Source organism: Notothenia rossii (assembly GCF_949606895.1).
Source record: "Notothenia rossii genome assembly, chromosome: 7".
NCBI lineage: Eukaryota > Metazoa > Chordata > Actinopteri > Perciformes > Nototheniidae > Notothenia > Notothenia rossii.
In genome coordinates, this window is record NC_136905.1 from 58,926,502 (window position 1) to 58,953,550 (window position 27,049).

General features: G+C 42.2%; 1 protein-coding gene across 3 annotated transcripts in view; it reads left to right on the forward strand.

Moving 5' to 3' along the window:
• LOC307047429 (leucine-rich repeat and fibronectin type-III domain-containing protein 5-like) overlaps positions 1–27,049 on the forward strand; it is a gene marked incomplete at its 3' end in the record, with an annotated part of 203,117 nt that overhangs the window by 139,332 nt on the left and 36,736 nt on the right. For 2 of the 3 annotated variants that reach the window (XM_079694399.1, XM_079694401.1), the window contains exon 3: positions 26,283–26,506. In XM_079694399.1, the coding sequence (XP_079550525.1) occupies positions 26,310–26,506 (197 nt within the window). In that variant the 5' untranslated portion in view covers positions 26,283–26,309. Of the gene's footprint in view, positions 1–22,826; positions 23,138–26,282; positions 26,507–27,049 lie in introns of those variants that run through there. The other variant, XM_079694400.1, reaches the window with a different exon arrangement.

A 27,049-nucleotide genomic window follows, 5' to 3' on the forward strand; every position in this document is an offset into this window, starting at 1 on the left:
ATTTGTAAAGATACCAGTATTCTGATCACACATTTAGTTTACGTATATGTAACTGTAAGGGAATACAGTTACCTTTGTTTTGAATAATGAATATGTTACATATCCTTCACTCCCCAAGCCTCTCCTTCCATCCTTTACACACAATTTAAATATATATATTTCACATGGGATAAATGTGTTATTTAAAATCCATCATAAATGTAATGTAGGCATGGCAAAACACATCAAGGTTGTCTGGGATGAATAGAGAAGAAAAGCATCTGCTTTTTCAGTGCAGTCTCATGGAGGACATTGTTGTACCCCGCATCTAACGCCTTTGAAGACATTTTCACAGCTATTTGCTTTGCAGCAGAGGCTCTGACCCTGGAGTGGTTGCTTGCTGTACGTGTAATCACAGTGAGACCTCGTTGAGAGGGTGCTGGTGTGTCTGTACATTTCCAGACAAACCTTGAAACTATGCTGGAGTGAAAGTATGAATGGATTTTGTAGGATTGTTGCACGTAACATGATAAAAAAAACACACCCGCACTAAGTTGAGCTGTATTTTCGTTATCCACATTAACATAAATATCCACACATGAACAAAAATCTTTCCGTCATGGTCAATAAGTACAAAGTACAGCCTGATTTAAGCAAAAACAGAAAAAACTGACACATAATTTGTATTAATGTATAGTTCATTAACATTCTGTTCATTTCGATGTGTTATTTTGATTTAGCGGGACTTTGTCATTTGGCTGAGTTGCTGGGAACATAGAAGATTTGTCACAATCAAAGTTAGTCATCTCTGAGTGACTTTTACTGTACAGCAGTGGAGTCCAGTGCAGATACAGTGAATACACGTTTACATTTAATAACAAACAAAAAAATAAATCAAGAGAAAACAAACTGAAAATGTATCTAAACTAAACACGGCTTGGTCTCTTCCACTATGAAACCCTCTTCTAAAAACGTGAGACGAGGTAAAAAAACAACAAATATGAAATACACAAGTATTATTTTATCATTATGCTTATTATGTTACTCAGTCTGATCTCGCACCACAACGGCAATGTTGAGTAAATAGAGTCGTTGTGTGTAAACTAACCCTTGACAAACAACCTTTGCTGTGAGGACATTTTGGCCAGTCCACACAGGGAAGATGCTAGGACTAGCTCCTTTGGTCTTAATAATGTTTTGTTTGAATTGAAGCAAATGTCCCTATTGACATAGAACACTCAGAAGAGTGTGTGTGTGCAGGGACCTTTTGATTTATGATCACCTCATAACATTTAGGATGCGGGAGGATGTTTTTACTATCGTGAATCTCAATTATTTTGGCCACGATGATATATTGTGAAATTTGAATATTTTCCCATGCCTTATTGAAATTGTGAAAACTGCAGCAGCAGAAAACATGTTTTTAATAAGCTGTGAACTTTTAAATAATGAGACACTCCCAGAGTTCCTTATATCTCCTAATAACGCCTTTAAATCCTAGTAGTTCCTCCTTTCATATTGTGAAACACAGTGTGCACAATTTGTACTTATCTGTGAGGCTAAAATCTCTTCTTTCTGTGTCGTGGCAAATTCGACAATTGATGTGTGTTTTTTGTTTTGTATCCACACAGCCAGTGGACATGTTCCTCTGACAGTACAGACAATTGCTTTAACCACACACACACACACACACGCAAGAATCCACATATTGCTATTGTACATATGCATTCACAGCACCTGCATGTTTTGCTTGGCTTGATATCTGAAAGCACCTTAAGGCTCATAGTATGCAGTTACTTCCTGTCTGTGTGCTTCTGCCAGAATTGGGGAGTTACTGAGTGATTACATGTAACGGTATTACGTTACTAAGGGTACAAACAAAGGAGTATTGCAGGATTGCAATGTTACTAAAAATAGCATATAGTGCTTATTGTAAATGGATTCCATTTGAATTCCTTTGTGTAAGCTGTATGCCTAATGCCTGAATCTGCTTTATGGTTTCACTTCCTTTGTTCTTTTTTTTTTATTCCATAGGTGAACCTATATGTTCATAAAATAGTGTCAGCTCAGATTTTATTTCTGCGTTTTTAAACTGTGGTATGTGCTCATGTGTTTTGTTGTTGGTGGTGGTATGCTTCATGAAAGACAGGTTTTCCTATCAATACAAAAGTTTACATTTTTAAATGTACCCTCCCAACCCTGTGCTTTAAGCTAATGCTAATTGCTAAAAATCAAAAGTTGGTTTACTTTAAAATGATATGTCATTCTATACTATAGCAAGGCTAAATACTTATTGTATGCAACTGTTTTGTGCAATCCCTAAGCACCCCCAAGAAATATGTTTTTTTTAATTAAATGAAATTATAAAAAATATTGATTACATCAATGCAAATGTGAAACAAAAACATAAAGCCAACACAGGTGATTTGACTTGGCCAATGGCCAGACTTCCTGTTAGCTGGAGCGCCAAATTATTTGCTAACAGCAATGTGACAAATGGATCGTTTTTTAGTCCTTAAACGTCCACGTGTGGACACTCAATCAAAACAACCTGAAAGCGAGAGGGATTCTGCACATAATAGGCCTCGTGAGTACAAGTAGCTTACTTCTGGCTCTGTGTTTCATTCAAGCTCTGCTCTGTGTGTGTGTGTGGCGCGAGCCATTTTGTGCGCGTGCGCAAGCACCGTTGGGTCTCTACCGGAGATCGTTGTGGTTAGCATCTGGTGCTAGCTAGCCAAGCTAACGGATATAAGGAGATTTTTCAACAAAAAGTTGGAGGGAGAACTCTCTCCTGTCAGACTGAGAGTCTCAGATAACCTCAGCTCAGGTGAAGTAAAGGACTCTCAGTGTTTAGTCTAGTTATCTCAGTGGGTCTCAAACTGTTTGTTTTAAAAAGGAGAGTGATTTGTAAAATATCTATAAAGAAATAGTAAATCTGTTTACAGTTCTGTTTCATATGTATGTTGAGAGATGTATCCATAGATCTCTTCATTTTGCTCTCAAAGTGCAGCAGGTTGATGCTTTTAACTTCAATATTTAAAAAAAAATCTTCCCGGGGGAGCAAGCTTTACCCCTGCTTACACCTATATGCCGTGAGCTGATTACAGAGCCTTAATTGTAACAGTCGCGGCTACATTGTGTGTGCGTGTGGGGAGTGTTGCAGCAGTAGAAAATTCAACTGTAGCGCTGGTGCATTGATGGGAAACCCTTAAAGTTTCAGCACCCTCTATGAAACGTCAAGGTACCCCACAGCACCCCCTAGAGAAAATCTCTGGCGCCGCCACTGCACTCCAATGACACAGCTTTTTATTTTCAGACTTTTTATTTCAGCAGTTTACTTGAACCAAATGTCCAATTGCTGATGGGTCATTTTGTGAAGGCAAACACCTCTGAAAACAAGAAAGATGCATTTAGAACTTGCAAATTATCAAAAGTAAATAAAGCATGTAAACAATACACTTGTTTGGCAACTGCTGCCTTAATTGTGAATATGTTACAAATAGATTGGTCAGACTAAGCACAGAAATATCCATTTTAAAAACATGAAATTATTTCTTTAAACCCAAGTTCTTTTAAAATCTCAGCAGATTTCTTTAACTGGACTTTACTAGAAATGTTTTTAACAAATCAAATGAATTATATCTAAAAAAAAAGAACATATTCTTTCCTCCTTTTCAACAGAAAAGGAGATCAAAATTAAGATTAGATCAAATTAATTATTTATAACAAGAAAGATGATTTCCCTCCATTTTAGCAGGAATATTCAGTGGATTAAATTAACAGCATCTTATTAGAAAGGTTTTTAATAAATCGAAGTTAATACTTTTTAAGAATATATATATTATTGTATTTATTTATTTATTGTTCTTCTTCAATTCAATGTATTTAACCTCCTAAAATCTTATTCATTTAACACCTATCAGAGTAGGCCAATTGCAGGATGTTATATTATAACTAAAATAGGTCCTTATTTTACTTATCCTTTTGACAATTAATAACACAGTGCCTAAGCTCAAAATGTTCTGCAAAATTAGCGCACCAAATTGAAGCTTAAATATATAAACAATGACAGACACAGTTCTAAAAAGCACACACGCAAACAATTTAACAGAACATAAACATTTTAGCGCACCGCGTCTCTGCGGAGCTCTCACACAACATTATGGATCTGAGTGTCTTACCGACTGTCTGTCCTGACTTGGTAGAAATGCCTCCTGTCTACACCTTTCAGTCTACCCAGCTCGCATGCACCAAATATTTAAATCCTTCTTCAGGATGCAGCACTGGGCTCTGTGATTAGGGTGATTACACCCAGCTTGCCAGAGGAGGCAGGACCGCCTGCGATCATTTCACTCTCGTTTTCTATCCCTATGAATTGGTAATTTGTATTTAAATGAAACATATTTGTAACGCTAATGATTTAATTTCTTGATATGTATTTATATATATTCTTTTTCGAGTAGGCCTACTTGTAATCTGTTTTTATTTTATATTTATTAAAGCCTTTACAATATGTGTTCAACATGTAAAGGAGGGCAGCACAGAAGTATTATGCAAATAATTAGCAAGCATGAACAGCTCTTTAAGTGCTTTCACAAGGCTTAATCTTGTTTGATATTAAAACAAAGGTGAAAAGGCCAAAAAACAGACAAAGACTCCTTGAGGATTATGCTATAAGCTTATAGTGGAAGCTCAATTTGAGTTGTTGATAGACACCATTAACAGAGAAGATGTGATCTGAACAGCTGCCTGTGGAGACTACACTTTATTAAGCTTGCGAGAGAGAACGTAGACATGCACATGTTCAGGTTTGTGTCTTGGAAATGATCTGGAATCGCACATTTAGATGGTAGTAAAAAAATGTTGGCCTTCAGGAAAATGTGAATAAAGAACAAAACCTGAAACCGTCCCTCTTCTTTGCTGGCCAGGTGAGGCTGTACTCAAGTACACGTCCTAATTATCTATAGTGACAATTTCAATATAGAGATTTTTTACGAGTTAGAACTAATCAAAACTTACATCTAAGAATGATGAACACTGTATTAGTTGCACATGCTTTGGGTGAGAAACCAAAGATGTTGACCTTGTGATAGAATCAAGTGGAAATTGCATATCCTTGCTAAATGTTAAACTTTGATTGTAAGACTTTCACATTTCAAACCATCCACTGTAGCTCCATCACCAGGTTGATATTTTGGCTTAGAAAGACTTAAGTCAGAATCAATTAGAGCCATTATGTTAGTGAAACGGCTGCAGCTGTGTATACCAGCTGTTACAAAAATTAAAATAAACAGTATTGGCACATCAACAATCGGTATAGTGATTCTAACGGCTCCTACACACGACGGCGCGCGTTGTCGCTTGCCGGCGGGGGGGGCTGAAACTCGACCAACAACCAATCACATTAATCTCCCGCCCTGGACACACAAGCACGCAGTTTGATTGGCTAGAGCTTGCACTGGCATATGATTCGATTGGCTAACGCCTCCTTCGAGGCGGCAAAAGTAGAACATTGCTCTACTTTTGCAGCCAACACCGCGAGAGAAGCTACGCTTTGCTCCCACAATGCAGTTCGGCGAATCGTGACGTCACCCCATTCAAAGTGAATGGGCAGAAGCGTTGAAGCGTGTGTAGGGGCCGTAATCCTACACTCTATGAATCCTACTGCTATCTGTTATCTATATTAAAGTATATTTTACATGGTGTAATGCAGTTGAAATAGCATTTATCCAGCCCAAATGATGGACTACTTTACATTCCATACGGTGTATTATGTTTTAGTCGCTCCAAGAATCCCTGATCCCTTATGAAACGGGGGGTTATGTATTGTAACTCTAGTTATATAAGCACAGGCGGAGCCCTCTACTGGACTCTATGGGTACTACTCTCTATCATGTCGTGCGTGCATTCACCTACTGAGTTACGTAAACGTAGCCGGCCAATCGGGGCGAGCCTACCTGAATGCGCGCGCAGGCCCACAGTATATGAGGCGGCTAAGCCCTACGTCCGACATCCTACACCCTCTTCAGCGAGCGGCATAGGAAAGACAGGGCCCCTAGGTCAGTGGTTCTCAAAGTGGGGGGCATGACAGGGTGAGAGCGAGAGACCAGGAGGAAAAATGTTTATTAAAAAAATAGATATATTGATTCGAAAATAATATGATACAGTACTATTACGTCTGGGTATCTGTTTTTCATTACAGCTCGGCTCTGTGTGTGTGTGGAACGACCCATTTTGTGTGCGTGCGCGAGCGAGAGAGAGAGAGCGCACCGGTATGGGAGATCATTGTTGTTAGCTTCTGGTGCTAGCGAACTACGCTAACGGATATAAGGAGTTTTTTCAACAACAAAAATAAATAAACTTTAAAAGGGGAGTGATTTGTAAAATATCCATTAAGAAAAAGTAAATCTGTTTACAGTTCTGTTTCAAATGGGTGTTGAGAGATATATCCATAGATCTCTTCATTTTGCTCTCAATGTGCACCAGATTGATGCTTTTAACTTCACTATTTAAAAATCTTCCCAGGGGAGCTTGCCCCCGGACCCCCCTATGTGAGGTCCACACACCACCTATAAAAATAGCACTTTACCCCTGCTTACATCTATATGCCAGCTGATTATCGAGCCTTCACTGTAACAGTCACGGGTACATTGTGTATTTGCGTGGGGATTGTTGCAGTAGAAAATTCCACTGTAGCGACCGGTACATTAATGGGAAACCCTAAATGTTTGAGCACCCTCTATGAAACGTCAAGCTACCCCACAGCACCCCCAAAATAAATCTCTGGCACCGCCACTGAGCCTGACTATTTTTTTTTTCTCCAAAGGGGGGGCCTGACAGAAAAAGTTTGAGAACCACTCCCCTAGGTAGAGGGCTCCGCCTGTGCTTATTTAACTAGGGTTACAATACGTAACCCCCCACTATATCTTCACAGGCTTGAGGAGCCCCGATGTATAAACGCCCTGTCGTCCAACAACATCGGCCCATCACACTGCCCCTGACTGGCTTTTGGCTAACATCCACCGCATCCCCACTTCCTCCCATTCGGTTGTAACCGTGGAGAAGTCGGGGCCTCAGCTTGGATAAGGCACACTCACACACGCTTACCTCGTGTAGAGTGTGCATGGATGATAGTGGGGAGGGCTCGTCCAGCCCTGTATTGGGCTGATTGCGCACCATGTCTCCCGATTCCCTAAGGAGCATGGGAAAAGACACAAGTGCATTATATCCAGGCGGGGGGGGGGTCAGATACCTACTGACCCACAGCCCTCCCCACCCCTCTAACCAGTCATGTGTTGCCCCGGCAAGCACAGACGACGAGAAGGAGCCAGATATGTCCAAGAGATAACGCTTTATGGCGTAGACCAAGACGCCGCCTTGCATATATCTTCTAGACTCACGCCGCTGAATAAGGCTGTTGACACAGCCACAGCCTGTGCAGAGTGTGAACGGACCCCAGTGGGGAGGGCTCTCCCCGCTTCTCAATAGGCATGTGTAGTGCACTCGCAGAAACATCCTGTCAGGCGCCTCTTGGAGAGAGCTTTTCCAGCCACACCATCCCCCAAGCACACAAACAGCTGTTCAGTGCGCCTAATGTCAGCTGTGCGCTCTACATAACATGCTAGCGCACGCACTGGGCAGAGGAGGTGCAGTTTAGCTTCACTGGCCCCAATATGGGGTGGAATATTAAATCCATCTAACTGAATAACCCTTGACCTGAGCGAACTCCTTAGGCTCTTGGGAGCAAAGGAGGGGTTCGGTCACTCTTTCCTCCTCCAAGCGGCAGAAGCGCTGCGTGACCATGGTGACCGACCCCTTTCGTGGAAGGTGGAGATCATCACGGTCCTTTTTGGAAAGTGCCGTGAGTCCCTACCACACGTGGCCTGATCCAACTGTGGCCAGGGACAACACGCGGCCAGCTGTGGCTGCCACACCATGGACCAGATTATTCATCAGTCCGATGCAGTGGTCCACACAATCTTCCTGAGACAGGGAGGCGGGGGCTTCCTGTTGAGGAGTAATCAACGAAACCCCTAACACGCCCAGCTTATTGGCCGCCGTGGGCCAGCTGTGCCCCGAGCTGGAATATGTTATCCAGATATTCCAAGGCCTCACGGTCACGAGGCAGGGGTGTTCTCCCCTCCGCCCAACCTGCTGCCTGGGGGAGCAGATGGGCCGTAAGGCTCTCATCAAAGGAGGGCACACCGGGACACGTTGTGTCCGAGTGGCCCTGCACCCTGAGCAATCCCGCCATGCCGGCCACCGGAGCTCTCACCATCACCAGCGGAAAATCCTGGCGGGCAGATCTGTGCGGTGGACCCTCGTTGACACCGGACCCAGAAGCGCACGACAGCGAGAAGTCCTCGTCTTCCTCCTCCTCGACAAATGGGGGCGCACGGCCCACCGGAATGGCAAACAAGAAGGGCACCTCCTCGGCCACCTCCTGGTCATCCATCTCCACCACCTTGAGGTCCTCCTGGTCCTGTGCCTCGTCCGGCGAGACATAACGTGCCTGCTCGAAATGGTTCAGGCGATGTTGACGTCTAAGCCGCGGGAGCGCCCGACAGGCACTGCAGGATGTGGAATGTCCGCCACACTCCACGGCGTGATCAGCCCCTTGACACTTGAAGCACCATCAATGAGGATCGACACCCGCAATCAAGCCAGGGCAAGTAGGGCAAGGCTGAGCTTCCAGGAGTGGTGAGTCCATTATTATTTCTTCTTCCTTGCTTCTTACTTCCGTTTGCTGCTTCTGTTCAGTTGTCTGCTCGCTGAAGAGAAAAAGGAAGGCGGTCAAAGGGCGTAGCTGCCTTATATACTGTGGGCCTATGCGCGCATTCAGGTAGGCAGGTTAACTCAGTAGGTGAATGCACGCACGACATGATAGAGAGTAGTACCCATAGAGTCCAGTAGAGGGCAGAGCCTGTGTGAGATATAACAATGATGTGAGGAACCATTTTACATCAGATACTTTGCAACTAGAGGGATGCAAGTGTTGTGTGAGTACAACATCATCTGATAGGTAGTAATGGATGGAATAAGACATGTTTTGAAAATAGTGCCGTGATGTAATGGTGCGGAAATAGCGCTGTAGACCAGATATTACACAGCACCACCCTGAATCAGGCACTTAATGCACCGCTGTTTGTCTCTCACCACCAAGATCTCCTATTACAAACCTCCCTCTCTCTTTCCCTTTGACTCCTCTCTTACCCGGTCATAATGCATATGAGTATGACTTGGTAAGTGTTTATAACTTGATCCAAAATCAATACTCAAGTGGTATCTCCCTTCGTCTGGTGTACACTTTTGTGTGTGCCTCAAGCATGTCTTTGTGTGTTCGGTTTTAGTATGTATGTGTGTGTGTGCGTGTGTGTGTGTGTGTGTGTGTGTGTGTGTGTGTGTGTGTGTGTGTGTGTGTGTGTGTGTGTGTGTGTGTGTGTGTGTGTGTGTGTGTGTGTGTCCATCTGTGTGTTCTCTCGTTCTGCAGTTATTAGTCTGACCTTGGCGGCGATGGTCTCGTATTCCTGGCAGCTCATGTACTCATCCAGCTGGCTGTTCCTGCCTGTGATTGGTTTGATTTCATCCATTAAGTCCAATTCAGTCACAGAGAGGATATATTGATGGAGGAGGAAGGGGGGGGGGGGGGGGGGGGGTGCCTTGATGCAATAGAAACATGCATGTGCAAACGGCCTCGCAGATCACTATTAGCATTTCGTGTTATAATCACAAAATGAGTCTATTGATTCGTGTTCACCACCACGATGTTGCCATTATTTTCGTGTCACACAGAACAATTTTAGATACAAATAACAAATAACAAATTAGAAGGAAAAACTGATTTAAAAAAATACAGATTTCAGTTTTCTGACACAGAACTATTTTAGAAGCAATGTATTTCTATTGGTAGTATGTTTTGTGCCTGCACCAAATAATAACAAATTAGAAGGAAAAAAAGATGACAACAAATACAGAATTCAGTATTCTGAGGCTCTGAGCCACATTTATTTTCCTCGCGGATGGCAAAAAAAATCTGACATTATACAATTTAAAATAAAAGGGATGGGTTAGGGTAAGATATTGAGTAAGAACATGTTTTTATGAACCACACAGCTTCTGGTATTCCAAGACCTGACCGGACAAAAAGACGTGGTGCAGGGATCGACCGATATGGCTTTTTCAAGGCCGATACCGATACCGATTATTAGTAATTAACGAGACCGATAACCGATATTTGGAACCGATATACATTTGCAGTAAAATCAGAAAATCTTGGTGTCAAAATGTAGAATAACAGAACTTCTATGAAATGCCTTTTTATGTTTAATGAACTTTTCAACATCTTAAAACTGGTTTCCTCTCTGTGACCCTGAGTAAAGTGAATGAACTAAAAATAAAATAAAAACTACTAAAACTTCTGATATATTTTAGTCTCACTCATTTAGCAGTCCCAATTCAGCAGCACCTGATTGCGAGGCTCCACTAGCAGTCGTCCCAGCACGTAACAGTTTGTCCGCTGCGAGACGCAGTGGTGACTGCAGCCAGAGAAACGGCCCCATCAGAGCCATAGTTGTATCGGCAATTTGATTTAAAAAAAGCTGATACAGATAATCTGTAAAATACGGAATATCGGCCTCGATAATCGGCCAGGCCGATAACCGGTCGACCCCTAGTGCAGGCACGAAACATATTACCAATAGAAATACATTGCTTTTAAAATCGTTCTGTGTGACACGAAGAAAATGTGAAAATCGCGTTGGTGAACACGAATCAATAGATTAAATTAATTTTGTGACTATAACACGAAATGCTTTGAGACTTGTTTGCTACGAGAGTGTATGACAGCTTCCGGTTTTGGGCATTCTGGTTACGCATCACTCATTCACCAATGGGTAATGTTTAGATGGATTTGAGGAACTTCCCTCTTGATTCTATTGGCTCTAACGGTTAAAAAGAGGTGTCAATCATCCAAATCGACCGATGGGTTCCAGAGATAGGGAAAATGCACCCAAATGACCCCAGAAATGTTTTTTTTTTCTAAATCTCTCTAAAAAGGTAAAATGTCACTTGTTTTGCATCAATCTTGATACATGGTACTTGTTATAAGTTATAGTTTGGATTCCTAAATCTTTTAGTCTACTATCCCATCATTCAAGGGTGGTTTTCACTATAAGTAATGGGGATTTTTTGGACAGAAACTTCAATTTACATTTTTTGTAACTTTTAAATAAAAACATCTACTGTATATTGATTCTGACTTGTCCACATCCAACTCACAGGTTTATCATTGCTTTGAGGAAAAAGATGATTAATTTACCCCTTTTTAGAAGGGAAGATATAGTCATTTGTTCTGGGAAAGTCATTTTCGGGCCTGAGACCTGAAAAAAGGCTCAGGGCTTACCAGGTTAAAACAAATAAACTAGAAACATTCAAGCCAGTCTGTATAAGGTAGCCAAATGAACTCGCTAGCTACAGCTGATGACATTTGTGGTTGTGTGTGTGTGTGTGTGTGTGTGTGTGTGTGTGTGTGTGTGTGTGTGTGTGTGTGTGTGTGTGTGTGTGTGTGTGTGTGTGTGTGTGTGTGTGTGTGTGTGTGTGTGTGTGTGTGTGTGTGTGTGTGTGTGTGTGTGTGTGTGTGTGTGTGTGTGTGTGTGTGTGTGTGCGTGCGTGTCTGTGTGTGTTTGTGTGGTCTTGCTCAGTGCAGCTTTGTCAAAGTGCACTAATTGAATAAAGAGTAATTGTGATGCATTTAGGCAGCTACTGACCCCTGTTGTTCTAGTGGGTAAAGCCATTAGCTTGAGCATAAGTTTTACTCCAGTGAACACACACACAAATAAAACCAGCGAGTGGAAGCAAGAGAACAGGAAGACAGCCGCTTAGTTAAGTGGATCGGGTGCTTTTTTTTTTGTATTAGATGCCGGTACAAACAAACCAAGGTTCAAGCTGGGAGGCAAAGAAGAGCATGTAAACTATTAATTCACTTGAGAAAATGAAAACCGCAGCTTAGAGGTTTTCCAGCGGCAACAACAGCGGCTAACTCCTATTTCTCTGCAGAACAAAACGTAGATACCAAAACTGTCACTTCTGTACATCCTGTTGATAATGTTAGTTCACTCTTCAAAAGTATGAAGACTTAAACTTGACACTAAGGTTAGGATTAGGTCCCAAATAGCTGTCAGTTTCCTTTAATAAAATAATAATACAAATACATTTTATTTTTATAGCGCTTTTCACTATAAAAAAACGATCAATCGATAAAAGTGGGTTGAATTCAAAACACAAACCATCTGCATGACATGCTACATTTAGGTTGTAGAGCACATGTTCTTTTCTAATTCTGGCTAACTGACTCTTAGGTTAATGCCATTGGGTTGGTGCGTAATGTACATGCACATGAATCTGCAATAATACATATGCAATCAACAATCCTATAATCTACTATAACATTAAGGTCTATATTATCTTTCTCTTTTGCATGCTATATTTCATATTAGGTGATTGAGTACAACACATGAACTGACTGAGCTATGCATTACATTAATGTCATATTACTATCATCTGCTTTTGCCTGCAGTCATATGACAAGTAAAGTAGAGCGCTAAAATAACCTTTCTGTATTGGTATACATCATACTGTGCCTTGAGAAAAGCACATTATAGAGTACATTTTTCAGTTATGTAATTTTCTGTCACTCATCTTTTAGCTCTGTGTTTGAACAGCATGTTGCAGTAAACAGCATCGCTCCTCTCGACAAGAGCCCAGCGCTCTGAGACTGTTGGAGAACCCTTCAACATTTCAAGTGTTTGCCTAACTCTGACATGACTAATGTTTTTTAACAACACAAGCACCATAATGAACTACGTGACACTCCTCAACAAAGAGCCCTGCAGACCGCTGGATGACACTTTAGGATGGCAGTGTAGCTTCTAAAGCCACGTCATGTGCTGAAGATGGGGGCTACGAGCTCTTAGCTGAACAATATGGCTCGCCCAGGTCAGGCAGGAAAGGGTACTTTTCAGCTCTTAGTTGTAAAAACTATTAGGACATTCTTGTGCTCCTTTGTCACCTTGTTGACACCCAAACATCCAAAGTTCCCCTTCTTTCCTCTACGGGAGCTAAGATCTTTTTAAGCTATTGTATGTTCAGACTTTGTTTAGCTGTAATACCTATTCAAAGGTAAATTATGTTTATACTTAGTGAAATATTGAAACAAAAAACATGTGTTTTTCTCATGGCTGTACCATATCGTCAAATTGAACTACTCTAGCTGTTTTATAAATTACTTTTACACATTCCTGCAACATTCAGAATGAGAAATGTTGTATATTTGGACACTCAACTACATCTACAGTTAATTTTGTATGGGTTTGAACCAATAGCGGTGCACCAGAATGACTATATATTGACTTGACCCACCATTGGGTTGATGCTCAATTCCTGTTTAAAACATAGGCATCATGGAGCTGGTGTTGTGTCATTGAGCATTTGATTAGCTTATGTGAAATTGCAATGGATTAAGATAAACCATAACTTGTACAGGGATAAATCAAAGCTGCATGCTAATTTGGATTTCATTGGTAAGTCATAAAGAGGCCAAAGTTCAGCTGTAACACTGCCAAACTTGATGTAGAATCAACTTAGGTGAGTGTGGGTTAAGGTGAGCCAGTGGGTAAGTTGACCCACCCCCTTTATATAGGGAACTGTTGTTATTTGACCATACATTCAGGAATCTCCCATCAGTTATTGTTGAGGGGTAAATTGAGCCGGTGGTTCAACTGAACCTCCCATGATGCACTGAAGTTGAAATAATTCTCTGTAGTGTAACAATTTAGTTTTACACAACTGATTTGTTTTTTATGTTTTGAATATAGTTGAAACAAAAAACCTTTCTGTACCGAACAACTGGAAAGAGAAGGGTTTAGCAGGGAGGGTGTGCAAGAGACCACATGATTCAGTAGGTCAGCTACAGTTAGCTAAATGCAGAATCTTGATCAAATGAATTATATTATTTTAGGTCTAGATTGGTTCAATCATTTTAAGGCAAACGTATGCCCAGAAGGAGTTCTTTGACAATCTGGCTAAAGTGATCAACAGATGAGAGAATAACCGCATTTGATAACATGAATAACTATCTCTGACTTGCTTATAAATCAGTACAGTACTTTTACAAAAGACTGGTACATGTGTTTACCCACCAGCTTCATTTACAAGGGTATCTATGTAGAGTTGTTTAGTTAAACTGCAATTGCTATTTTGTCATAAGACTGGAAGTATTGTTCAATTAAGACAAATGTTCCTTTGGCATAATGTGCATTCAGTGTGGAAAAAGCTGATCAGCAGCAACAAAATTCTACAGAAATCTTCAATCATAGCTTCGAAACTGTTTGAATGTGTAAATACTTCCAAGTCGCCGCTTTAACTGCCAAGTCGTTCCGCCGGTTACCCCCATGATATTTGAATGACGCCTAAAATCAGTTTCGGTACATGGAGCCGTGTGGAGAATCAATTGGAGCTGTCCTGAAGCCAGTTGTTCATCAGTGAGCGACCGGGGGTGAAACTGGGCTCATGGAGGCCCTTTAGGGACCTGGTGTCAGTGGGGAAGGCTTTCAAAAGAAAGAAGATAGAGTGGGCTGCAAACTTGTGTGAAACTGAATCGCATTTAACACACCACTACAAACAGCTTAATTTGTCCGTGTTACCCATAATCCCCTTGGTTAATCTTGGTCGTAGCGGTAGCACGGTTTGCAACCACGGGTTTAACCAACAGGTTAACACTATGGACAAGCGTTACGCGATGCCATCTCGGCATAACTTCACCAGATCTGCACTGCCTGCCCTATATGACAAATGTGGGGAAGAGAAAAAGATGTGGCTTCAGCTGAATGCTTTGCTGTTGAATTATACTTAAAGTTCAGGGTAATCAACTGTTAAAAAGATACTGTTCAAATTATTAAGTTCAATAAATGGATGTTTTCAAAGTCAATGAATAATCGTATTTAAAGGTAGGGTATGTAAGTTTGAGAAACCAGCTCGAGTGCGCTAGAATTTGAAAATACACGACCGGAGAAAATCTGCCACTTCCTCACAGAGCCCCTCCTCCAACACACATGAATGCGCACATGACAAATGAAGACACGAGATAAGTTTGTGCACAGATGGAAGGCTGACAGGCAAGTAGGCCATCCAGTTACTTTAGCCAGGCCGGCTAAAATGATTGGTCGTGCTTTTTACAGTACCACGGCTTCCACAGATTACATTTATTTATGGATTCATTCATTGCTATCGGGATGTTAAGAGCATTCCATGGAATATAACAAAAAGTGTATCTCGAGCCGGTTTCTCAAACTTACATACCCTACCTTTAATAATTGTGATATCAATATTGACCAACATAATCGTGATTATGATTTTTGCCATAATCGAGCAGCCCTAACAGATGCATGAAAAAGAATGGAATTGAAGGTATCAAGACAATAAAGACAATTTAAATAGAAAAACTAACATAATATCGAACTTAGAAATACAAATTCATAAAATGTCTAGTGTGAATTTTAGGACACTACCGAAATCTATCTTAGGTTCTAAAGAATCTAAATAAGTAAACATTAGAATATAATGTATTTCAGTTTTCACAGTTCAATGACTTTAACAATTACTTCATTTAATCAATGAAAGCATTTTACCAGCTTTTCTTTGTAAGTGAATGACCAAATTAGCTACATGTTTTTGACATTATTTACCTAAACAAAAGAGAAGGTATTTATTTAATGTGGAACATTGTTATCTTCCATTTCCTTGTTATTTCTTTTTATTTGAATCCCAGAAAACCACAGTTAATCACTTCAACATACTTCAGTCAGCATGATGGGAAGTTGCGTTATTTTTCGTAGAGAACAAATCGGGTTTCCGTTACGGATCGGGTAGTCCTGACACCCCCCGCTCAATGAAATTCCTTCTCCCCCTTTTCCTTTCACGGCTTATTTTAATTAGCTCGCTCTCTGATCTCTGTCTCTTTCCCCCTCTCCCTCTGTGATAACTCTCCTTTGCATTTCCTCTGTCTCCCTCACTCATTCGCTCTCATTACAGTATTTCTCGGAGTAATGAATGAGCTGATATCTGTTTGGTGTCATGAGGGTCATGAGCTTTCTGTCTCCCTCTTTTTCTCTCAGCGTATTAGTCATCCGACGCTCTATTTAGCCGCCGCTCTGTCTTCCTGCTCTTCTTTCTCTGCACTCAAATAGAAAGAGAAGAAGAAGAAAAACAAAGGCTGTATGATCTCCGACGTCGCCACGGATCTCGGTTCAGTAATTACCGAGAGATGAATGAGATATAGCCTACACACCGCACAACGAGACTAGAGAAAGGTGAACGGCTTCTTAGTCAGACCTGTTTTTTTGTATTTGATATATGAATAAGCAGCATTTATATAAACCTGCAGTAGAGTTATTTACCACAGACTTAATTCATCCAGCTATAGAAAAGGTGTCCATTACAGAAATAGAGACAGAATTGATCTCCAGACTTCTCTCTAATTGTCCTGCTACAATAGCAGTCAATGTAAAGTGTATTGTTGCTGGTTTGCAGTTTCAGGGCCAATCAAGAATAATAATGCTATTATTCTATATGTTCTTCTTCTCATCCATATCATAGATCTCAATTATAGGCTTCATAGCAGTCATGTCTCCACTAAAGACCCCCTATTATGTTTTTTTGGGGTTTTCCCTTTCCTGAGTGTGTTCTATAGGTTTGTGTGCATGTAAAAGGTCTGCAAAGGATAAAATCCCTGTTTTCCAGGCAGAGGGGGTTTCTCTCCCCCCCTGCCTGAAACGCCTCCTTCGGACTCCTTTGTTTACCTCAGTAACATAATGACATCACTATGTAACACTTGTGCTTCTATTGGTTAGCGCCCCAACACAGTGTGCCTCATATGCTAATGGAGGGACATTACTGACACATCCCTAGGCGTTTGACCAATCACAACAGAGGTGGCGAGCTAACCAATTAGAGCAGATTGGGCTCTGGTTTCAGACAGAGGGGAAAAGATGTGCTAAAATAATAACCTGATTGAACATTAAAGCATTGAAACATGTCACAGTAGAGGCCCAAAATACAAATATGAACCTAAATAATAGGTAATATGTCCTCTTTAATACTCATTTACATACACAAAATGAGTTTGAATTGGTTGCTCTAGGACCCCATGCATGTCTCTGGTCACCTACTTAGATTTCAGTCTGAACAATTTGAATGTCATTTGGCAATTGTACCCTATTGGGGGGTGATGGATCTGTTAAATAGGAAAATGCATCTATGTACAGTAGTCTAAAAATGGGTGCTGTTTACGCTGGATATGAAAATGAATATAGTTAAAGATCATTGAACTTACTGAGCTTCTTTAGGAACAACATGTTAAGCAGAGTGTAAATGATCACAGGGCTCAGCTGGATACAATGCTTATTGAAACCAGATGTAAATGCAAATGTGTGGGGTTTATTATAAAAACAACATATCCAGACACAGTTCACATTTTAATATCAGGTGCAAATTGGGCCAGAAATAATGACAAATACTATACCCCTTAGTTGTTTGATGACAATAACAAAAACATGCTTTGGTGAAGGAGGTGGCACTTTAACAATGGGAGTCAGTGTTCAATGCCTAAACCAAAAATGAACAATACAAAAGGTAGCCATCCCACATTTCAGTCAATGGAGACAAAACGCAAACAATGTTATTAATTAACACCCTTTCTTTACTTAACCTTTTTTTCTAATTCTAATACAAATTATATTTAAATAATAATTAAGCCCAATTAAATATCTGTCATGACTCTCTTTTGCCAATTATTGTGATGAGTTAACCCACAGGCAGCAACAATACTGTTACTAACACCTTAAGTCTGACACTTTTTTTCCAGGAAACACCTCCGGCAAACAGGAAATGATTTGTTCTGCTGTTATTCATTCCAGTTGGGATGACTAACAGCTCTGCAGGGTTAGCACTCGCACAGTGTGTTTCTTAGTGAGGGGGGAGTACAGCTCTCTGATCTGCTTTTTCATTACACTTATTCATCAATTCATTACGTGAACGGCAGATAACATTAATTAGAAAGACCTGCTTTAATTGGGGAGTTTCTTTTGCAAATATTATATTTATTTCAGTCTTTAATCTTGTTTTTTGTAGGATCAAGTGTCCAAAAAAGCTTATGTATATTTATCTGAATGATAGCAAAGGGTCTAGTGGAATTACAAACACAGAACCATAATCCAACCAACATAGAAGCCTTATAAGTTATAATTAATGGCTTTGGTTAAGGTTAATACATCATACTAATGCTTTACAGATCCGTTTGAAGTCATTAACATGAAAGGCTGACCTTTATTCTTTCAATTTGTAAATTACACCAATGGGTGTCCCTCTTTTAATGTATTAAGTCCACAGTTCTAATTGCCACTGATTCATTAATACAGGCTTTGTTATTTTACCATAATTAATTACATTTGTAATACTGTATAACATTCCACCTAAAATGTCAAAAAATTACCAGACAGAGATGTTATATAATTTGTTAGGTTGTGTACTTGCATTATCCCAAATGTTTACAAGTTAAGGGTTAGGGCTGACATACATGTACTTAATATCCAGTATTAAGCACATATTTTATGATCCTATTTTAGATATTGGTTGTTTTTAACTCTATGTAAAAAAAGTGTGAGAAAAGGTTTACTGAGGTGAAACATCTACTGCTTGTGTGTGTGTATGTGTGTGTGTGTGTGTGTGTGTGTGTGTGTGTGTGTGTGTGTGTGTGTGTGTGTGTGTGTGTGTGTGTGTGTGTGTGTGCGTGTGCGTGGTGTGTGTATTTGCTCTGTGATTCTCTTTAATCCTGACTCGCCCATGTCCTTCAAACCCCAATCAAGGTTGGCATTAATGAGCGTTTTTTTCTCTGTGTGCCTCGCCTGCCTCTCTCTCACTAAACATTCCCTAATTAACAAGCACTGCTGCTCACTAATGGTGTGTGTGTGTGTGTGTGTGTGTGTGTGTGTGTGTGTGTGTGTGTGTGTGTGTGTGTGTGTGTGTGCGTGCGTGCGTGCGTGCGTGCGTGCGTGCGTGCGTGCGTGCGTGCGTGCGTGCGTGCGTGCGTGCGTGCGTGCGTGCGTGCGTGCGTGTGTGTGTGCATCCATAGCAACACTGCTGAGCAATAAATTACTAATAAATATCCCCTCCAGTTTTGATTAGTGATGCCTAAAAGTTGGAGGTGATTCAACTCTCTGAGGCTCCGGGGTTCATCTAGTCATGCCTGATCATAACAATTTTTCAACTTCATCAGAATCTGATTCACTCCAGTTGCCAATTTTAATATGTGTTCAGAAGTTAGTCAATGTGTGTGAATACTTAAAGTACGATGCATACTAACACAGTACATTGACAACGACTTGCAAATTGCAAGGTCATCCTTTTCCGTACTGCCCTTAACCTGTTTTTTTTTCACGAAACTGTGTCTCAGGCAGTGTTGTGCTAGTTACTGTAAACCAGTAACTAGTTACCATTACTAGTTACTTCATTTCAAAAGTAACTCAATTACATTACTGATTACTTACACCAAAAAGTAATGCGTTACTGTGAACAGTAACACATTAGTTACTTAAAAAAAGGGCTCCCATTAATGCCCTTATAGACTTCATTTCAGTACTGTTAAATGCATTGGAGAATAATACAATCTGTTGATCAAGAAATAGCAATAGAAATAGTAGAAATAGCCTGCATGTGTTCTACAACAAACCGTGCAATGGCTTTATCAACTGTTCCCTGGCTAGCAGTCCCTCGGTTAAAATCCAGCCGCTGTTGCTTAGGTGGAGGTGGAGTGGCGTCGGATGAGTCTGGGTCTGTGGTCTTAGCTACTAGCTTCGTCCCAGCATGTTGTTTCTGCAGATGTTTCAACAGATTTGAATTGCTGTTTTGGGCATTAGATAGGATCTTTGGTCCGCCAAGACACAACTTACATTTAACTAAAACGTTCTTTTCTTTGTACTCGACGTGAGCTCCGCCGCCGCCATGATAGTCTTGTTAGTAAACACAAACACGCCCACAGCGCGTTTCCGCATGTGACACAGGAAGTATCTAAGTACCTTTACTCAAGTACTGTACTTAAGTAAAGTTCTCATCTCTGCTCGCCTCGCTGTTGGCGTCGGTACTCCGTACAAACACTCGCGGGCTGAGAGACAGCCTGAAGGGAAGGACTCTGTACTCGTAACAGACACCCTGAAAGGCGAACCTCAGATATTTCCTGTGTGGGTAATATACTGGGATGTGGAAATACGCATCTTTCAGGTCGACTGATGTGAACCAGTCGTTATGGCGCACTAGACGCAACAGAGATGTGTGAGTGAGCATTCTGAATTTGTATCTTTTGAGATATTTGTTCAGAGCTCTCAAATCTAGTATAGGCCGAATTCCGTTCCCTCCCCATTTGGGAACGAGGAAATACTTGGAATAAAAGCCGCTCTGACTCTGTTCGGCGGGTATTATCGATATAGCCTTCTTTTCTAGTAGCGAGAAAATCTCTCTACAGAAAATGGGCCGACTCTCCCCGGGCTTGTGAATACAGAATGCCCGAGAAGCGAGGGGGGGTGACAGCGAATTGGAGCCTGTAGCCCCGTGTTACTGTCTTGAAAACCCAAGCAGAATCTGTGAGCATCTTCCACTTTTCGCTTCTTAAAGTGAGCGGAGATGTCACATCTCTGTCGTCTGCCCTCTGTGTATTTATTTGTTGTGTTATGGGGCCCTCCAGTGTCTGAACACGGTGGTACCCCAGGTTGACAACCTCGGCCGACACTGCGCATGCGCGTTGCGGTGGTGCCTTCACAATCCCGTCTAATGTCCGCCTTTTGAGAGTGGCCGTAGCCGCTCTCAAAAGAGGGGTAGACGACAGACTGTTTATTGTTTTTATTGTTTTTCTTTTCATTTTTATTGACTGCGCCCTTGGCTTCAAGCCTGGAAACGACAGTGGAAAATGATTTATTAGGAAACAATAATGATGACATGTGTTTGTGTGACTTAAACAGGCAGCGGAACTTGCTGTCCTTGATGTTAAGTCCATTTCCCTTATGGCGCGAACTTGAGGATGACGTTCTGGCATCACTCGAGGCGGCGGGAAGATGGGGGCATGGTGGCACCCCGAAAACACATGAGCATCTAACACTGGAACATGTTCTGGAGCTGGGGAACAGGGAACTTCCAGCTCTCTTGCCTCGTCGAGGAGAGGAGAGGAGGCTGTCAGGCCGCCCGCTTCTTCTTCCTCACCTGGTGGCTGAAAACCTGGGTCGGCTGTGCCTGAGCGGCAGCTGCCGAAACCGGAGAATTTATTGGCCAGCTCATCCTCGCCTCGTGCCTGGGCTGGGGACTCGGGACGGGCTGTGGTCTCTGCTGCTTCGGTATCTTGAACCGGGCAGGACGTGAGGCAGCTTGAGTGAAGGCCTGCCGCGGGACCGTTGAAGGTGGCGGCTGGACCCTTCGGGGGAGACAGAGCTGGAGAGCCTCGTCTTCGTTATTTTTTGATTCGCATCTCAGCTGCATCGAAGCTAGAGCGGAGCCAAATGTGCCCTCGGGAACAATAGGCATGTCCAGAACATCCTCTTTTTCCCGGTCTGGAAGGTTTGTCAGGTTGAGCCACCTGGCTCTCTCCTGGACCATCATAATTCCCAGTGCTTTGCACATGGCTTGGACTGCACAGCGCTGCACACGGAGGCAAATGTCCGTGATCGCTGCGATCTCTTCCCACACGGCAGGCTCAGGTTTGCTCGACAAGTCTTCGCAGAGCTCCGCCTGGTAGGCGGTCAGCAGCGAGGAGACGTTGAGTGCCCTGGCGGACAAAGCTGCGGCTTTATAGGCCCGTTTGGTTATCGCTGACTGAAAACGGTCTGCCTTTGACGGTAGCGTGGGGTTCCTGCTCGGTGTTGAAGCTAGCCTCGGTTGGAGGTGGGCTGCCACCAGCGGTTCCATGGGTGGCATGCGGAGCAGGCCGAGCCTCTCCATACCGTCACAGTCCAGGGAGGAGGCACCCTGGATTGGGGCCTTGTTGCTGAAAGGGCGGTCTCTCCACGAGACCGACACCTCGTTCAGCATCTCCGGAAAGACTGGAAGGAGCTGCCTCTTCGTCCTCACTGCTTGGGGTAATTGCTTCCCCTCGTAGCGAGATCTGGAGGTCTCCTTGGCCACTTCAGGCCATGGGATTTCCAGCCTGGACGCAGCGCGTTGACACACGGCCTGCAAGTCCATACTTAGGCAGGGCGAAGCTGGTGTACTTTCGCCCGGGAGAGCGGACATCGCTCCCGGCTTTGCAGCCTGAGCCGATGAAACGAAGATGTCATCCTCGTGCTCATCCGAGTTGGACAGGAGGAACTCAGAGGCATCCTCTTCTTCCTCCATATAGTCCAACTCCAGGACATCCTCCGCGGGTGGAACCATGGTGAGGTCCAGTTGGGAGCCCCAGCTTGACACAGCGCAGGGCTCCGCTCTCGCGGCTCTTGCCACCACCGGACCCCAGCCTGACACGGCGCGGGGCTCCGGTTCAGCGGCTGCCGCTGTTATGATCCCCAGCCTGACACAGCGCGGGGCTCAATCTCTGCGGCGGACGCCACCATGTCTTGATTGCCGGCCGGCAAATCAGCGGACATGAGGGGGTCCTGTCCCGACAAGCTAGCTTGTCGTGCTAGCCGTCGGCGGAGTCTCTTAATGGTGAAGCGGGCACAATGCCCGCACGAGCCGGGGTTATTGATAGCCTCCTGGGCGTGTTCCAGCCCGAGGCAGGACGAGCAGACCTGGTGTGAGTCTGTGCCTGAGATCTTAAACCCGCAGCCGCATAGCCGAGCCTCCGAGTCCCTGACTTCTCTGGTGTGAGGGAGAGAAGGGTCCATCTTTGTTCGCCGGGGTGTCGGCGTGGAGTGGACACGCTAGTAACAGGTACGTTACTGAGAAAAAAATCCAACCTTGTCGTTAATCCGAAAGGAAAAAGCGACGGTGTAGATTTGATTCTTTAAAGAATATTAACTGGTGTGTTAATACCTTTTGTTTTTATCTCTGTCTCTTCTGGTGTGAGAGAGAAAAGAGAACGTCCTCGCTACCGTGGTGTCGGTGTGGAGGGAAGAAAAGCTAGCAACAGGTATGTTACTAGCTTGAAGAAAAAATCAAACCTTACCGTAATTTCGAAAGAAAGAAAGGGCGAGGCAGATTACAATATTAACTGGTGTGTTAATATTGTTCAGTCTTCTTGCAAAGCAAAAAAGTAACCGGCAAGCGCCCGTCGACCGAATGTTAGCTTTGGGTTCAGTCTGTGGACCGTTAAGCTAGCCCGGCTACTGATAATTCGAGATGTGCTCTGAAGCGAGAAGAGGTGTTTGAATGACGCTGCGTCGTAGCGCAAGCTACTTATAGGGTGGGTGGATTCCCTGACATAGACGTCAAGATCACCAGCCAATCAGGATTGGCGTAATGAGATTGATGCTTCTGTTTGCATACGCGTTGAGGCGCATCCCATAGTGAGACATCGAACGGAGTGTTATAAATGAGAACTAGTAACGTTATTAGTTACCGCAAAAGGTAGTTGCGTTACAGTAATGCGTTAGTTTGTAACACATTAGTCCCAACACTGGTAAACACACACCTGATCACCTGAGAGCTGCCGTTTCATTCAGACTGTTTGAATAAAAACAACGGTCTGATTTTAACAACTCAATGTGTGATTGTTATAGCAGTAATATTAGACACTAATAATACAGTAAACTATTAACACTGTACATATTATTGTTTGCCCGTGGGATTAGGATTATCGGTAGTGAGAGCCGTGCTGCATTTTCCTCCGGTCGGATGTGATATAAAAACAAAGCGATTATTTTTGACGTGGATTAAACTACATGTATTAGTGCATTCATTTCAACTTGCGAACATATGATACATTAAATGATCGTGAGGATGATGATTGAAAATCGTTTGTTTGAGCCGGGCTGCATTTCCCGATGAAAAAACATAGCGATGGTTTTGTACTTACACCGACGTGAATTAAACAACATTATTTTGTTAAATAAAAACATGGTGATGTTTTGTAAATGATTACATGTCTCTTATTTAGCACAGAATATGATCCTATCCGTGACATATGGATCTTAACAAATACCTGCTATATCAGATACCTGTAGATCTATCAGCTGTTTATTTCACATGAGTTCCAGTGTGGCAGCTTTTCACGGCTCCCCCTGGTGGATCCATGATCCATTGCAGCTGGTTTAATTAAAATTACATTTATTTATCAAGGGGGCGTATCAAGTCCTGCGGGGGGGTTTTCCTTTTCAGCAGGGGCCCACCCCATGCAGATCACGGACCTGCACGGGTAGCCGTCTGAAATGAAGCGCTACATCTGTATCAACTGAAAGCTGAGATTCCACAGATTCTGGAGGTATATGTATCATCACTGTGCGACCAGAACTCAGGGCAGCGAAGGCAAAACCAGAAAACACACAACGTAGCTTTACGGAGCCAAAACGGCAAATATGTCTTTCCTTTGCTGTTTTCTGATCAAAAGTTGTGTTCAATGGCATTAAAACGCATAAAATGTGTCAATCATCAAAATCGACCGAGGGGGGCCAGAGATATGCAAATACACCCAAATGACCCCAGAAGTGGTTTTTTTTTTCTAAACCTCTCTTAAAAGCTCAAATGTAACTTGTTTTGCATCAATCTTGATACAGGGTACTTATTATATGTTATAATTTGGATTTCTAAAGCTTTTTGTCTACTATCCCATCATTCAAGGGTGGTTTTCACTATAAGTAATGTGTTTTTTTTGGAAGGACACTATCATTTATATTTTTTTACTATGTTCAATCTGAATTTACTTTAGAAGTGAATATATAGTCATTTGTTCTGAGAATGTCATTTTCGAGCCTGAGACCTGAAAAACAGGCTAAGGGCTTAACAGGTTAATGTCCTACCTTCAATGTTCACACTCAATTGAGATAATATAAGATAGGACTTTATTTATCCAGAGTTAAAAAGTTACAATAAACACAGCAACATAATAATAGAAGTAACTTATAAATTATAATAATACAACTGCACACTAACAGTGTAGTAAAAAAAAAAAAATTAAGCTACTATAAAAAACATAGATGGTTCCAACTGCACCACTCCACGAACCTGTCCACCACTCTCCTGTACTCGGCTGCCTGATCTCTGCTGATACTGCTGAGTCATCAGAGAATTTCTGATGGCAGGACTGTGAGCAGTGTATGAAGTCTGATGAGCAGTGTGAACATGAAGGAAGAGAGGACCGTGCCCTGAGGAGCGCCTGTGCTGCTCAATATAGTGTCAGAGGTGGTGTTCTGCAGCCTCACGTACTGTGGCCGAGCTGTTAGGCAGTTTGTAATCCAGCTAACAAGTGGAGCAACATGTACAGTATGTCCAGTAGTTTACTGCTACTCTCTGTAGCTCTCTGTATTCAGAATGGCAAACAGTTGTTTTAGTTTAAACTGAATTGTTTTGCATACTCAAGTTTTTTAAGAAACCATAGAACTTAAACCTTCAAGCAGTGATAGACGGGCCGTGGCGTATCCACGCATGTCAGGGGTACTTCCTGTTGACACAGCAGTGAATTGCCATGACCGCTGGAGACTGGCCACATGAGTGAACATAAGTTATTGCATGCAGTTTGATACGCTGAAATCTTAAGATGGTACTGACCAAATGTTAGGTCAATTGGATGATCTGTTGGAGGAGTTTGTTAAGGTACATCACCTGTCAAAATGGCCAAGTTCCTGTAGGGTCTACCAACACGCTCTAAGAGACTATCTTTGCCGTCTCCATGTGATACATACTCCCACCAAATTTCGTAGATAGGGCACATTCACAAAGAAAAAACAACTTTTGGTTAGTGTTTAGGCCCTAGAAAATGCAATTCCCTGCTCCGACTGTCAGTTCATGAGCCCTAATGATATAAAAAAATATATAATGTCATCTCGAGTCCCTTTGTGCTTTTCACTATGTTTTGTGAAGTGTTGCAATTTCTTTTTTTCATCATATGACTGTTGAAAATAAAAAAAGATAAACAATAAAGAAAACACCATGTCAATCAATGGGCTATAATTCCAACTCTTTTTTATGATGATTTTGGTGATGAAATAACATTGTTGCTCATCACATTTAAATACATGTCTTTTTATTCCCAGTATGACTTCTATCATGTTAAATAGCTATTGAGTGAAAAGATGTGCAATAGCGTTAACATCTCTATTTTCTCTTGCTTTGTGTCTCAGGTGTCGTCATCAGGTGAGGTGGAAACCATGGAGAGGCTGTTGCTGTGTGTGATGCTGGCAGTTGCCATGGCAGTGCGGGCACAGATCTGCCCGAAGCGTTGCGTGTGTCAGATCCTGTCACCCAACCTGGCAACCCTCTGCGCCAAGAAAGGTCTTCTTTTCGTCCCGCCCAACATCGACAGGCACACGGTGGAGCTCCGGCTGGCCGACAACTTTATCACAACGTAAAAGTCCCATCACTGATACCATCAAGAGAACTAGTACTTCAATGCTAATACTACATAGGTTGCTTTTGGTTTTTCTACCTTACAAGAACAACTCCCAGTACTAATGTTTTTGGAAACAGCTTCATTCATTTCAATGAGACCATAGGTTGGACATTGAGAGGGTTCCCAGGGTCATTTAGCAAAAAAGTTGAACATTGTCAAAATGTGTCGGGGCAAAATTTAAGGATAAAAAAATATATAATAATATGAAATATTGTATTTTTAATATGCTGTGTCAAATCACACATTATCAAATGCAAATGTGTAATCCATCTTATTGTAAAACAACCTAAACAATTTCCCTTAACGCGTGGCTAAAAACTGTCCAAAATGTTCTTCAAAACTTCACTAGGTAAAATCATTTTCCGATATATATTTTCAGTTGTGTTAGTAAATCCAGTTTTACTAGCAAATAGCCATTAGCTGGTAGCAACTAGCTTGTTACTAGCTAGTTGCAACTATCAAGTAATAATATCCCTGTTTCCCTTTTTTTGTAGCAGG